The sequence below is a fragment of the Centrocercus urophasianus genome, unplaced genomic scaffold, assembly GCF_019232065.1.
Source record: "Centrocercus urophasianus isolate 14NV4802_14NV808 unplaced genomic scaffold, USGS_Curo_1.0 seq_16, whole genome shotgun sequence".
Classification (NCBI taxonomy): domain Eukaryota; kingdom Metazoa; phylum Chordata; class Aves; order Galliformes; family Phasianidae; genus Centrocercus; species Centrocercus urophasianus.
In genome coordinates, this window is record NW_024884711.1 from 19,024,479 (window position 1) to 19,040,402 (window position 15,924).

Consider the following 15,924-nt stretch of genomic DNA (forward strand, 5'->3'; position numbering starts at 1 on the left):
AAATGAAAAAGAATGTTTTTTCAAAGCATCACATTGCCAGAAGAAAAGAATGAACAGGCCATACATTGTGTTATCAAAAACCCCATCACTACTGCAGCTCTTCCAGTATGTATTGGGCATGATATCAGCAAGAGCCAGAAAACACAAGCCCTGTCTGAACACTAAACTTTTAAACACACATATGGGTTTACTTCACTCTTGGTTTCCTGAATGAGCAGTGCAGGGTGTAGGCTTTTTCAAGCACATCTAGTATAGCTCAATCATTGGCATGTGTAGCAAAGTTAATACTCTGTAAAGCTACAGATGATAGAAATTAAGCTACCTGTCCCTGAAGTGGATATGGAGGCATTAAAGAGGAAGTGAATGACTTAAGTGAAAAGAAATGTAGGTAACTTTTCCTGACTGAATGCAGCTTGTGTTTCAAGCACAGTGTGCAGAAAATTTCCATCTCTCAAAATAAATAAATAAATAAATTAAAAAAATAAAAATAAAAATAAAATAACCAACCAAACAAAAAAACACCAAACTCTCCTAAAAACAAACAAACAACAACAAAAAAAAAACCAGCTAATTATGAATGTTTGAATGTTTTCTGCAAGAATTATCAGTATGATAAGTTGAAAACTGAAAACAATCTAAGAAACACCCAAGATGTTGAAGCAGGTAGAAAGCTTGCTCTGTACTAGAATGTTTCATATTAAAACAGACTGACTGTAAAGTTTGGAAGTTACAACTCCTTACACACTGTTCACATTGTGTGAAGATGAAGAGGAAGGACATCAAAATACTTCTGAGGGAGTACACATAAGAACTTTTTAGAAATCCCCATACTGGCTAAAATTTGAAATGTTACACATCTTGCTATTTCTTTTATCTGGAACTTTAGAGAGGCAAAAAAAAGTGGCATTAACAATTATACAACAGTCTTATAAATGTCTTTTGTTTTACCTGTCTTTTCCCCTGCTAGAAAAACTGCATTCCTCATTCTCTGTTTTAGGTGTTCTTCTTCCAGAAACCCCTCAGGATCAGTTTAATGCTCACTGCATCACAGTTCTGCTGACCAGGTTTGCTGATGACAGTCTGACAAACCCTGCAATTTTTCATGCCACGTCTTATTCGTCTGTGAGAGTTATTTTTTTCTTTAAATAACTAACAGTATACTCTGACTGTATCTTAAATACATCTTCACTGATAACCAAGTGGTAATATAAGAAGCCAAAGTTATAACTCTGAGATAGATTCTGACACAGAATCTGAGAGATTGATTTCTCTATCACACACAATTTGTGATTTATCTCAAATACAGCATCCACAACGAAATTCTGATTTCATACCAAAAAGGAATTTAAAAATACATTTCTCACCATGTCCTCTATTCTCTGCACAGCTGTTGCTACTGTAGAAATGAAAACAAGTCCTCCAAGAGTTACCACATGTCCTTATCAGAGATACACTCCTTATTCTCTAAAAATGGTTCAAAAATGCAGTCTGTCATCTACCTGCTTACTAAACTGTGACCAGTGAGAGCGGTGACTTTGTGCTACATGTACAGTGTCCTGCATAAAATAGGTAAAAAGCAGCACTTTTTCACAGTAGTTAAAAATGATTGCTTCTGTTTTCTTTAAAGAGTAGAAGTTGGGCTCAACTATTCTTAGATGGAATTTAATTCAGTATGCATTTCTGTTGAAATATTTCAAGAGGAATATGGAAAAACTACTACTTAAAAAATGCTGTCCTTTGATATAAAAGGTTATAAAATAGGGAAGTAAATAAAATCCATGCAGATAATAACATTGTAGCTATTTAAATGAACTGGTTAAACCCTCTGAGAGAATAATATGGGAGACCCAGAACTCTTCAGAGATACCAAAATTGAATAAAACCTGTGTATTGGAGAGCAAATTCATTTGTTTTCATTTTTAAAGAATTCATTCTCACAGTGTTTCACTCACGCCAGAGCAAACATGTTTCCATCTCTGATTTTTTAAATTTTCTGGCATGAAAATAGAAATGAAATATTTTCCTAAAGTGTTGCAACCTCTCAAGTTTGTGTGTGGCATTTTACTGCCAGCAGAGTCTGATGTTCTTGGAAAGATCCGATGCCACTGAATGCCAGCACATAAGTTTGGAACACTTTGCTTGTGACCATGAGAAGTGCAGCTTCCCAGGAGCCACACTCAGAGCTCTCACTTCCCTCTCCTACTGATGTAGTAGTGCTCATTCATCACCTCTGTGATTTCCACTAAGAAGCAAAAGGTCCTCGGTGTGCTTCTCAGCTGCTGTTTCATCTCACCATGACTAAAGAAGCGAAGGTGTGCACATCATCTCCAAGGAACGATCTCTAATGAATGGCCTGTCAGCCACATCTCTCAGTAAGGAACAAAGAAGAAAAATTTTGTATGGCTGACGTCTCTTCCATAAATCCCACTTACAGGAACAGTGGGCTACTTTAGGAAAAATATGTACTGAGAGCTTCCTTTATTTTTACTGTTACTTCACAGCTGTATCATAGACTTGTTCTGTCAAAAGCTTTTCTAACTGCTTTAATCAAAACTGCTTGCCATAGAGAGTACTCAGGATATCAATTTTTCTCACTTTCTTGTCTTGTGATTTACAAACAAATTGTGGAGGGGATGCAATCTTTAGACCATGCTGGTATGAATAATTCACAGGATCTTCACAAACCATTGCTTGGAAAAAAAGGTGGAATTCATTTAGTTTGCATTGGCCTTTCTGCTGTGTTTGAGTAATTCAGTAGAAGAATTTATCAGCAATAATATTCATGGAAAGTGACTTTTAAAAAGAATTTTAGAGGCTATTAAATTTGACCTCAAACCCTCTTTCAAGAAAAAGAAATGCTGAGTGTACCTGTACCTACTATATACTATATATTGGATATATAGGATTTTCAAGTTTTATCTGCCAACAGTGATCTAATTTATAATGGTAACTATGTAAACTTATATATATAACCATATTAACTCATAAATCAAAACCAAATCTCTGAAAATACTAGCAAAACTTTTCTAAGCAGAAATTAAAAATTGAATTCCTTGGCTATTGGCATAGTTATTGATGGTGGTGCTTAGGCACAGTTAAAATAAATGCACCACTCCTATTTCCGTACAACAATTCATCAGAATGTTTGCAAAAAGTCAAATAAATGTGTGATATTTGTATGAAAAATTTAATCCTTTGTATTCAAAATGAGAATAATAATGGAGATAAGCCAAATTAAAGCTAGAATACAATGATCTCTTCTGACAAAATAGTCTGATTCGGTCAGCCTCCTAAACCTCTGAAGCATTCAGAATCTCTGGTTCACACAGCACACATTAAAAATCCACAAAGATTTTAAAATCTTAGTGAAATGGTGATGTGTGGATCATTGGTAGGGGGACTGAAGGGAGGATAGAATGGATTAGATGTGGATTAGAACTTCTTTTTAGAAAAAGCTCATAAATAAAACACTTAGGTCCAGATTCAAGTCTCAGATACGTGGCATATATCACCAGATGCTTGTAAAAATGTTACTGCACTTACAGACCTAGCCCTGAGTACTCAATTAATTTAACTTGACATTCGTTTTCATTTTTAATGGATTAGTGTGTGAAAATGATTGTGCAATTGCCATCTTATGTTTGATCTTGCAGTTTCCAGGGGGTTCGTGGGCAAATAGATAAAACAGTGTATGACCATTTGTAATCAAATGTATACAATTACAGAAATATGTGCCAAATTCAAGCTTTATTAAAAAAAACCAAAAAAATAAAAAAATAAAAATAAAAAAACTGGCCTGAGCACATTTAAGCAGTATATGATATTTCAGCTTTCTTCTTGGACATAGATTATCTTTCTGTCAAAGGACACCATGGAGCTCTGTTAGAACCTAATGATTATTCAGACAAGTAGCACGTGAACATTTCTTCTGCAGAGAGCTTTTCTGTCTGTCTCGAGAGCTAAATCCTATCAATAAACACATGGTGCACTTTTTAAAGGCAAATGTGAATGCTGTTTTATTTAACAAATTTCCAGCAAGTCTATGTGTACATGATTAAGTCTGGAGAGATTGATTTTATATATTATATTGAATATAATGATATTTCACTGTGTACACTTAACATACATATATAGATATGTACATACAAATAAGCTTAGCAAATAAGAGGTTTTTTTGTTTGTTTGTTTGTTTGTTTGTTTGTTTTGTTTGTTTTTTTTTTTTGGCATAATGCTGGCTTTGGCAACAGCAATTTTTAGGAAATGAACAAAATTAGATAAGATCTCTGAAGAATTGACCTGATGATAGTTCATTAGCTTCACATTGTTTTTCTTTGTTCTATGTTGTGTATTTTTGTTTAAATTGAATCTGTTCTACTATCAAGGAAAAGTGATCTGTTAAAAAAAAAATAACAACTAAGGAACTAAATCTTGTGCTTGACAAGATCAGCTTCAGTGCCAGAGTTGGCAGATTACCACTTCTGAGCTTCCACCCTTCCTTGCTGAAAGTTAAAGCCGACTGGGACATTTCTAAAACAGACCTGCCTGCAGCAATGTCAGAGAACTATGTCTCTCAGTTGAACAGTTCCACCTCTCACTAATCTAAGCATCAAGTTCTGTGGCACGGGGCCATCTCTGTGCCACGAAAGGATGAAAATAGGACAAAGTCTGATTAAATTGTTTCCTTCAGTTGTGGGCACCATATTGATATTCTAAATTCTGCCTATCCTCTCTGACAGAGATACTGATGCATATTCCAGATGAGCAGATTAAGTCTCTGCACCTCACTAACAAAAGAATATCTAATTATTTCCTCTTCTGATCAGTTCAGATCATGTTTATCCTTTTTTCTCTAAAAGTAATGTGTCTAAAATTAAAAACTTAGTTGCTTAACATCCCTGTCAATTGAAAGAATTGAGTTCCTCCAGCTAGTTCTTCACTTCTTAGGTAAACTGAGTCCTGCTCTAGTGTCATTCATGGTTTTCTAGTTGGTACGTACGTAAGCAAGGATGGACAGGCTGTCATTTTGAGGGCTTCAGTAATTTGTCTGAAATTATGTATATGTAGCCAAACTAGTGACCCTTCACAATCACATCTTAATATTCTCAACTGAAGTAAGTAAGTGGTTGTTATGAATTGTCAGAATTGACAGTGGATGTGCCACCTTAAAAAAAATGCCAGAAGAGCAGCCATGAGTACATTACACACTGTTGCCCTGTCCTGTGGCCAGCCTAAATTCGTTTCTCTGGAACGGCACTGAGTCACTCAGTACCCTGAATGCTCTGAGATGACAAACCTCCAGCCCTCATAGCATTTCCATACCAACTTGCACTGTACTTTGAAACTTGGGGTGGCATAAGGATGGCCTTTGTCACTGCATACTTTGATGTCTTCTGCAGAAAACATCACACAATCAAAACTGTGTAACTTTGAGTCCAAGGAAACAGACTTATTTATGGTTGATATCATAACAGGAATATGCCTATTTTGGTACAATCTGGGATACAAGGGAAGAACACACATTAATTTTAACACATATGTGGAGGTGATGTTTAATTTGAATGCACAAACCATAGAGAGTCTGATTTCATTAAAGCCAGTTTTGGGTATGGATTTGAGGAGAAAACCTCAAATCATCCTGAATATACAAAAAAAGAGACAATACTACCACAAATACTTTCATAATTTCTGTGCTGTGATACCACGGTAATAGCATTAGGTTGATATAATTAATACCTATAAGACGAATGAAAAGTTATAACATTTAAAGGCTGAGAAATCTTCCTGCACAGGTTGGGGAGACAGAAGGAAGAATGAGGAGAAGAGAACAATTTGTTCCCTGGTTGACTTATTAAAGTTGTGCACTATTGAGGTCTTGCCTTCCTTCTTTCATTTCTTCCTGTGTAGTCAGGACAAAAAGCAGTACTCTACAACTACTGCAGCAAGGAATAACAGGAAGAAAATCACAGAATCACAAAATGGCCAGGGTTGGAAGGGACCTCAGGAATCACGAATCTCCAACCCCCCTGCCACATGCAGGGCCACCTAACTCCCCATTTAATACTACACCAGGCTGCCCAGTGCCCCATCCAATCTGGCCTTGAGCACCTTCAGAGACAGGGCATCCACAACTTCTCTGGGCAAGCTGTTCCAGCACCTCACCAGTCTCATAGTAAAGAACTTCCCCCTGACACCCAACCTAAATCTTCCCTCCCTCAACTTAAAACCATTTCCCCTTGTCCTGCTATTATCTACCATTTCAAAGAATTGATTCCCCTCCTGTCTGTAGGCTCCCTTTAGGTATTGAAAGGCTGCAATGAGGTCACCCCACAGCCTTCTTTTCTCCAGGCTGAACAAGCCCAGCTCCCTCAGCCTGTCTTCGTAGGGGAGGTGCTGCAGCCCCCTTTGTGGCCCTCCTCTGGACCCTCTCCAACAACTCTCTTTCTTTCATGTACTGGGGGCGCCAGACCTGGACACAGTACTCCAGATGGGGCCTCATAAGAGCAGGGCAGAGGGGGACAATCACCTCCCTCTCCCTTTTGGCCACCCCAGAATCAACATACATCATATTTAGAGAGATACTATGAATATTTTGTAGAATTTGGAAAAGAGAAGAGAGGTTTCATAGTTTTAAATTTCTTAATAGTTACAGGCCAAATTATTTCCTAGTATGCAATAATTAACCTGTACTCCAGAAATGAAACAAGACCAGCTTATCCTAGCAGAAAACCTCTCCTCTTTTACTACAACAACATCAAAATTAAAGGAAATGCAATGGACTTTCTTAATATGTACAAGCCATTCTTAGCCACTCAGATAGCTCAGTATTTAGCTCATGAACAACACTGCTAAGCCTACTAAAGATTTATTTTGTAAAGTCTAATTTATTACAGGGTGGTATTCTTCCCCATCTCCTGCTCTTGCAATTTAAAAATCTGACTTTACACACTACAGGTTTGGAGCAGTGTCTTTGAGGGGGAGAAGGAGGGGGAGGATTGGACAACTGCCCAATTTCATATGATAAAAGTGAAATTCTCTTCTGTCTGCAGAGTAATCCCCAGGGAACAACGTATGAAACCCAAACTTAAATAAAATCATATCCTGTTTGCAAACATCATATTCCCTTTGCTACTCAGTAATCTGGACCCATAAACCCCAGCACAGCTTGAGAGCCCATTCCTCATCTAAACAAATGCCATAAGCCCCTTTATACTTTTACAACCATGTCAGAAAATAATATTGACTGCCAATAGTGATGTGATTGGAGTTGCCTCCTCTGAGCCGTAAAAGAAGCAGTCTGTTATCAATTTCTCTAAATGCATCAAGGGAATTATGGGTCGGTTCAGTTCCAAGTTATAAATGACAATTCAAAAGCCGCAGAAGTGTTTGAAGCTGGGAGCCGATGATGACATTATCATAAAAGACTGCTCTTCTTTGCTTTTGTGGGTTTTTTTGCCGATCAACTAGGCAAAAAAATATGGCTGAGAAATGACTTCAAGATTTCTTCACACAGCAGCAGGTCAAACAGGCAGGAAAACAACCACTATTTTTAGTGACAGAATAAGGCAGAGATGAAACTTGCTCCCATTAAAAGTAGATTTCTGCTTCTTTTTTTGTCATTTTCGCAGCAGAAGAGTAGGAATTGCAATAGATGGATGCACTGACCAAATGATTAGTTATATCTCTAGTGGCTGTTCACAGAAGAAAAATTATGACATTTTCTGATAATTTGCAGGACCAGAAAGTAATTTGTGATTGTTCTCCCCATTTGGCCATTTCACCTGCAATTTACCCACCTCCTGGAAACCTTTCCACATTCCAAACCTCTGACAAGCTACAAGAAAAATCTGTTATTATTAGAAACGTTGGCTGTAGAGCTAATAGTGTCTCTTTAGTGCAAGGAATCACACCGCCCAGTATTAGAACTCTTTAATAACAATTAAGCCTGTTGCAATGTTGAAACTGAAAAAAAACCAACAAACCCACAATAAAAAACATTACTGCAAAAAGGAAGTCTCATACTTCAGCAGACGTGTTGCTAACTTTAGATAGTTCTCAGATGAAAAATGGACTGTCATTGAAAGAAAACCTGTTATGGGTAAATTTAGGAGGTCAGATATAGACTTCCTTTTTTCTATATATATTAGATCTGTTCACTTTTGCTGTCAGTATAAGTTATCTTTGGATTCTTGGATAGGGAGATATTTATTAGTTGTTCTGTCTCTTATTTGTACTTTTCTCTCCTTCTTCTTCAGAAATCCTGGCATATACCAAGTAAAATTCAACAGTGACTCCAACTTAATTGGTCACTATCACTTGAAAATATATTCATAGAGGTGAAAATTCTTTACTGAATCAGTAGCTTTAAATGTATCGATGCAAACAATTCAGAATTGCAATGGAAGAGCACTCCAAAATATCAGAACTTTTTTTTGGAAAAAAATCAAAATTCTTGATAAAGTTTTCTTTTTCTGCAATTGCAAAATCCGAAAAAAAAAAAAAAGAGGATTCATCATCTTGGCAGCAATTTATTAGTGCTATTAGAACAGATAAAGATGACAACAAAATCAACAATATAGTGGAATTTAGGGTTGAAGAAGTTAGTTGCACCTTTAAGTCCTTTCAGGACAAGGCAAGCCATCCAAGTTCACGCCAATAATCTTTATTGCCCATCGGCTCATTATGCCTACAATGCCTATGAAGTCTTAAATTCTAATTCTTATTCCAAGAATAGTTCACATTTTGTCAACGTGATTCTTTCATGTGAAATATATAAGCTTTGTGAAAGAGGTGCTAGGACTTCACTTTATTAATGTATGATAGATAGATTATATACTTAGGCACATGGCCTTTGCTCCTTCCTGTGCTCTGTCTTATTGGCCCAGTGCTCCTTTCAACAGTGGTGCAGGTTTAGTGTGCTGTGAGGGTCCCCACCCAGAAACAATTTATGATCTCCTCAGTAATAACAACATTCCTTAAGAAATGGGAACTCTGATACTAAATACAACCTGGCAGGGAAGAGAAATAATCCTAGATGGGAACATCTCCTGTCTGAGTAGTTTAACCACACATCTATGTAATAATAGAAAGGCTGACTAATAGCAGTCAGCAAGGTTCCCATATCTCTGTGGGAGAATCAAGAGAATCAAGAGAAAGCTATAAAGTATTCTGCAAGAACTGAGATCTTTTTCTTTTTCTTTTTTTTAATAGCCTTTCTCACTGTCTTATTTAGTAAACAAATAATTAAGCAAGGAAAAAAAAAAAAAAAACAACAAACACAGAAGATAAGAAAAAAATTAAATGATTCTATGCCTCCTCACAGTCTTTGCATGAACTATGGCTTTCATGCTGATTACTGCTTCATAACCCTCAACTAAGTTGAAAACCATTAAATAGCAATGTTTCTTTCTCTCTACCATCTTTTTTGAATATAAATGTAGGAATTGCTTTCCAGGCAGTTTGAAGCAGCTCCCTTTCCCAGAGCTCATCTTAACCAACAGACAGCTAAATATCACTGAAAGAGAGCTCCTAATCTGATTATTTACCTTGAAAAAGGTCACAACCCATTTCTTTAAGAGGCCCACAGTAAGGCTGACAATAATAATACATAGAAAGGGAAACCAACTAGAAAAATATAAATAAAGGATCTATTTCTACAATAGCTTCTTTAATCCATTTTCCATGATTCTAAATCAGAAATAAAGCAAAGAGACTCAAGAAAGTACAGATAAATTTAAGTGCTTAAAGAGCTAATTTATGCTGAGCATTACTATCTTGTGTTTTCCTTACAGTGGGCAACACACTTTCATTACTAAAAGGATTTCAAAGGATTTCAAACTCCATTTCTATTTATGATATTTTAGTACTAACTCACCCATGTCTCAATAACATGTTTCGTGGAAAAATCTTTTATAGCTTTATTTTCAAAGCATACCCCAGTCCAACTGACTTTCCAAAGCCCTCAAAAAGAACTGTCAAGAAATTTTGCACCAGCTTTTCCTTGCTCAGAAGTCTCAATAAAATTCTTTCATAACATCATTCATCTCCTGTTTAATCCTCTCTAAACATCTTGATTACTGCAGTAACTGTGAAAAAATACCTTGATGACAATTAATTTCACCTTTTTTATAGATAAATTTGTGTACACAAGCATGTATGCATGCATCTGTGTACACAGAAATGCACGGAGGCGCATGTGTACATGCATGTCTGCATGACTTCATGTAATGTTAGGTGATCCATACAAAGGAATGATCTCCAATTTTCAAATATAGCAAGTTGTTAATCACCAAGTGCCAGATTTTGATTAGAATCTTTAGAAAGCCTAAATCCACAATAAAGGAATTTGATTGAGATCCTTTCATTCTCTGTTAATCACAGTACCTCAAACATTACTAAATACTGAAAACTCAAATGGAATTGTTGTTGAGAGTTAAAATCTTACAACATATATTTTATTTGTCGAGTATCTCATTATTAAAAAAAAAAAAAAGAAACTATAAACAAGATTACTATGTCATGGAACTTATCCTTTGTGAAGGATAAAAGTAAATAAAATATTAGAAATTTGTATTGGAAATTGAGGTATATCTCTGATTTTATTCCAGAGATTGTGGTTTTACTGAGAAAGAGCAAAAACATCCAAAAACCTAAAGCATATAGCATCACTCAGACAGCCCATCCATACATAGTAATAGCATTTTGATTTCACTGACATTAGTAAATAATGCACCGAGCTGAACTAGATGTGTGGAAAACTGCAGTGTGGGGAAAAAAAGAATGAAAGTGGGGGAAAAAAAAAGAAAATTCATGAAACACCTGTACATGAAAAAGGATTTATCCTGCTATTATCTTCCCTTGAATTTAGTATGAGCATGACATCAAGATCAGTAGAAATTCTCCATTCTAAATGCTTTCAATAATTTGGATTAATTGTTTACCTACTGTTTCAACACATTATTATCTATAAATTTTTGCCCATTGAATACTAATACTCAACGCCTGTATTTCAGAATGAATTTGTTCTGGTAATCTGGTACTTTTTTTTTCTGCTCTCTGAGCAATGCAGAGCTATATTTACTTTTCAGCAATACATGAAGCAGCTTCATCAAATTTCATTTTGCTAGAAGAAATTGCACACGTTACTTTTCTCAAAAATAGATCACACGTGAAAAAAATAAACCACACTTCCACAAAACATGTTCCTACCTGTTTCATACGCTTATAGCAATATATTTTACTCATGTCTTTGAAAATAGTAAGATAATGTCCAAGAATTCCTCTCTAGATTTATCAACCTCTTGTGACTTTGAATTGTTAGTAATACAGTGCTGTGGAATCTATGAATTAATACATTTGTCGTGTGCTGTCTTCTCTCGAAAGAAACAACCAAACATCTACTTACCCCAAGTCCTCCACAAGGCAGCAAGGAAAAGAGTTTTTGAGACACGTTTCCTATATATTGAAAAAAAAAAAAAAAAAAAAGAAACAGTAAGTATCAATTATCAAAAAATCAGTTGAGTACTGGATCAGCAATCTCTACTGTAATTCTGATTTCTGAATTTAAGCATCACAAAATGAAAATAAGGAACTCAATACCTCAAAAGCAAATGAGCCATGGGACATTTAAATTACTTTTTTTTTGCAACAGTGAGAAATCCTAAGATTGGTATGCAAGGGTTTCTAACGAGTGTATAGGTAATGAACTCAACTTCGCAGAAAATCACTCTGAACTAGGGCTAGTAGTCAACCTGGTATCTTTAGCTGCAGAAAAGATAAGCAGCTTGCCTACGCTACTCATCTCATCTTATTACACAGCCAGTAATAAGGTAGGCATCTCTCCCCAGCCTTGATGATTGTTGAGATGAATCGTACTTTAGAAGCGCCTGTTTCTTTTCACTGACAACAGAGGGAACGTCATTAAGCTTCACATGCAACTGATGACTATTTCTTAACTTCAGCTCTCCAAAAAGTTTATCCTTCGAAAACTGCTGTCTTCATCTTCTTAGCTATTCAAAAGTGGGTCTCGTTTTTTTATATCCCATTAATGAATATTTTGTTATTTTTATTTTTATGTTTTAATATTTTAGAACATAACATGAAATATCTTTTTCATTATTTAAGCCAGTAATACTCAGTGTATACATTCTACCAAAGAGAACATAATAGGTTTTAGAATCTAATTTCTAGCTTATTATGCTTTATAGATAATGTGATAAAGTTAATAATTATAATCACTTTTTATTTGTTCACATTTTCTTTTTTTGAACGACTAAACTCATTGTTTCTCTTGATAAGAACGATCTCAAAAAAGAATCTCAGGACTTGACTCCGTTCTTATTCAAGTATGTAATCTGATCCTAAAGCAGCTGTGGAAGAGAACACAGACTTTTCTTCTGCCATATCACAGGACTGGTTTTGTGGCTTTGCCATATGGAGGAAGCGTTAGGTAGTGAATCACTCAAGTTACCAAGAGGAGCCACCCATTGTTATGGAAGGGGCAAACACTGCAGTTACTCATGTTTAGCAGGTGCCAATGAAATGTATAAAGACAATTATAAGCCATCATCTTTGAAGTATGGGAGACCAGACTGAAAGGTCTGAGATGAAGAAAGTGCTTTATGCTTTGAGTAAAATCCAAGATGCATTTTTAACAGAGTAGAGGCCTTTGATCAGTTTGCACAGTGTGCTAGAGAAGCGAAACAAAACCTCCTGTGGAGCTACCAGGGAAACGCAGGTGCAGCGGCTATGCAAAGTTCTCGTACTGCGAGTCCTAATGGCCTCAGACACACAAGGAAATGTTTACTGACAAAGACTGTCAGAGCAGAGGTATGGAAGGATTTTCCAGATTTCTTGCTAAGCAGATCCAGGGACCAATGTGAGCAGCAGTTTTTCACTTTTTGCTATGGGGAAGATCAAAAAGTCTTGAGCAGCTAACTAAAAAATTAGTGCTGTTAAAGTGACAGATGTTAATAGAAACACGGACTGAAATTCGAGATAAAAGGAGGTGTTTTTAGAATATTGAATGATTAGACTTTTTCTTAAATTCCATTGCATAAGAGAGAACAGATGAATTCTCATTTATCTCCATGCAGCAGGGCACATTGTACATGGTAAACACTATTAAAAACAACAAACACAAAGGGGAAACAGAAAAGCAGATGGTGAGGAAAGACACTAAAATCAATCAACGGATAGCATTAAATCAGAGAAAAACAATCATAAAGCCTTTTCAGTTCATCAAGAAATTTGCCAGGATACTAACTTCTTATTGCACAAGAGCAAAAAAGCTGAAGATGATAGAATTTTCAAAATAGGCAAAGCATCAAGAATTCATTAAAAGAACGTCGGGAAGATCTGCAGTAAGACAGAGAGAGGGAGAGACCATCACTTGGCTATCCTCTAAGAAAGAAAGGAGCTCACAACACTTGTCTGAAAATGAAAACCCTGAAGATGAATAGTGAGAATTGTGCTTGGAGTTGTTGTCTCAGCTGAATTTGATAAATAGTTGATATTTCCCAGTGTCACCCTTTCTTACTTAGGATACATCCAGCATAAAACAATAATAGAAATAAGACATTGAGATATTTCAGTAGGTGAGGACAACTCCAAAAATAATACCTCTTATTTTAGTATGTTGGCCACAGCATCAGAGGCAAATAGTGGTGCTATGGCACTAAGAAGATGAACCTTCCTACCAATGTTCTGTTACGTGTTGTTGCTGTGTGACAGATGGCAGCAGAGGGGCGGTCTGATAAAATGGCATCTGACTTAGAAAAGGGAATGAAGCAAAGGTGTGGAACTCAATTCCTCTGTGCACAAAAAAACATCACCTACTGACATTCTCCTATCCTCCTGAACATTTGTGGAGAGCAAACTGTGGAGGTGAGAGCAGAGAGGTGGTGAATTTCAGCAGAGGTGACAGAGATGTGAAAAACAAGCCATGTTCTGGATGGCCATGCAGGCTTTGATGAGCATGGCATGCAAGGTCTTGCACATCACTGGAAGAAAAAGCATAGCTAACAGTGATGAATATGTTGAAAAATAATGTTTTGTAGCTGAGAATTCACTCTATCCAGTAGTTTTAGTGTGGTCTTTGTATCTGTTGTAGTTTTCATCAAAATAAATAGAAAGATTACTTTCAGAGTGACTTATGTAAAAGACAAATGGCTTTGTATCATGTCAGTATTTGCAGTCACAAGCAAATCACTTTACAAGAAAGATCTAGAGAAGATTCACCACAAAAATTCATAGGTAGAGCTAGAAATATTGTACTCAAAAATGTCAACCCATGAAGGTAGTAGGAGCTGGTTATGCAAACTGGGTGGCCAAGCAGGAAACCCCTATAGAAGCCAAGAATACCACTTTTGAGATTTGCTATTCAGAGTCTGAATGAGAGTCTGATGAGCAAGAAAAGTGATGGGAAAACGCTCCCTTTCTGGAAAAACAAAACAAAACAAAACGTATACACAAAAAACCAAAACAAAACAAACACACACAAACACACACAAAGAAAAAACAAAACAAAAAAGCCACCACCCCCACCAACAAAAAAAAATCCACTAACAATGCATCTACTTGTTAAAAGGCACCATTTAGTAAAGAGCAATGTCAGTTTGAGGAATCTACTTGGTTCCAGAGTCATCCTTTAAGAACGAAGACATTTTTTCTAAGGAAGTAATTGCAATTGCAGAGATGCTCTATAAATGCATCTCTTAGTTGTACTTTAAATATTGCCTCGCTGTCAGGGATGTGTTGACAGGGTATTTCCCACTTTTAAAAACTTGTGATCATAGGAAACTTGATTTTTAGAAACACTTTATTAATTATGGTTGAGGAGGTAAAAAGCAATCAAACTGTTCTGCCCTTGAGGTCATTCAGAGAGGTATGAAAGATTGTATTCTGTCACATGAAACCATAATGTGATGTGACACACAGTCTCCATATTAGTTTCATTCACGTCAAAAAAATGTAATGCAACATAACATGTTGTTTAACACACCACAGTGAAATATGATCAGTTAAAAGCTAAACTGCATGATAGTGTAAAAATTGAAGCAATCATTTGCAATAGCTGCTTTGGCAACCCCTGATTTGGAGAAATAAAGCCAGGAGTTCAAGACAGTTTATACTCTGAAAGCATGAAGAATATGTGAACAATATCTATGTGCACAATTCTCACTGACTTCAGTAGTTCACAGCTGTTTTACTTCACAGCCTTCCAGAACAGAGAGTTTTCCTTAACAGAGAAATCAGCACTTATTGACAGGTAGCACATTTCTAGTTCTAGTCATTCAATATATTTTGTTCCTTCAGGTGTTTCTTTTCTATTTACAAGAGACAGAAACTTCATGTGAGCAAGAAAAGACCTTAAGAAAATGCAAGTGTCCTCTTCTGAGCAGGGACAGGGAACAAATGTTTTTCTGAGGCTTAAATGAAGAACGAAGTGTGACTCTGTCTTTTTTAGTGCACAGAGGAGTAAGGGAAGGAAAAAAAAACCCTTTTCATTAGAATGCAAAACCATAATCTGATGGAACAATTGCTGTAGGAAAAAAAATGCACTTTACTTGAAATAGGAAAGTTATGAGATGATGTTGTTATTGATGACATTTTTGATGAGAAACATTTCCTTTAGATTTTTCTCCTTCACTACACATCATTTTGAATATTTGTACCATACTAAGATGTTAATTTTAATGTCAGCATTGTTTAGGTTCAACCACACTGAACTGGGGACAATGGGAGATGGAAGTCACACTGCATTTCGGAAAAATGTAAAAGAAAAGTAAGTTATTTTATATAGAAGAATGAAAGCTTAAATGGTTATAGTTTCCAGCCAAAAAACCAGGCACATGCAAAAGCATGTAGGAAGGGTGTTTAATTGACCATTGTCTTCGTAAAAGGCCTTGCAAGAGGCAGCAAGAAAAC

The 15,924-nt window shown here is 36.2% G+C and overlaps 1 protein-coding gene across 1 annotated transcript in view; it reads right to left on the reverse strand.

The window, feature by feature from the left end:
* Positions 1 to 15,924, reverse strand: part of HDAC9 (histone deacetylase 9) — a 438,875-nt gene that overhangs the window by 109,803 nt on the left and 313,148 nt on the right. Inside the window, exon 17 of the mRNA XM_042817004.1 lies at positions 11,402 to 11,451. Within this exon, the coding sequence (XP_042672938.1) occupies positions 11,402 to 11,451 (50 nt within the window). The remainder of the gene's footprint in view (positions 1 to 11,401; positions 11,452 to 15,924) is intronic.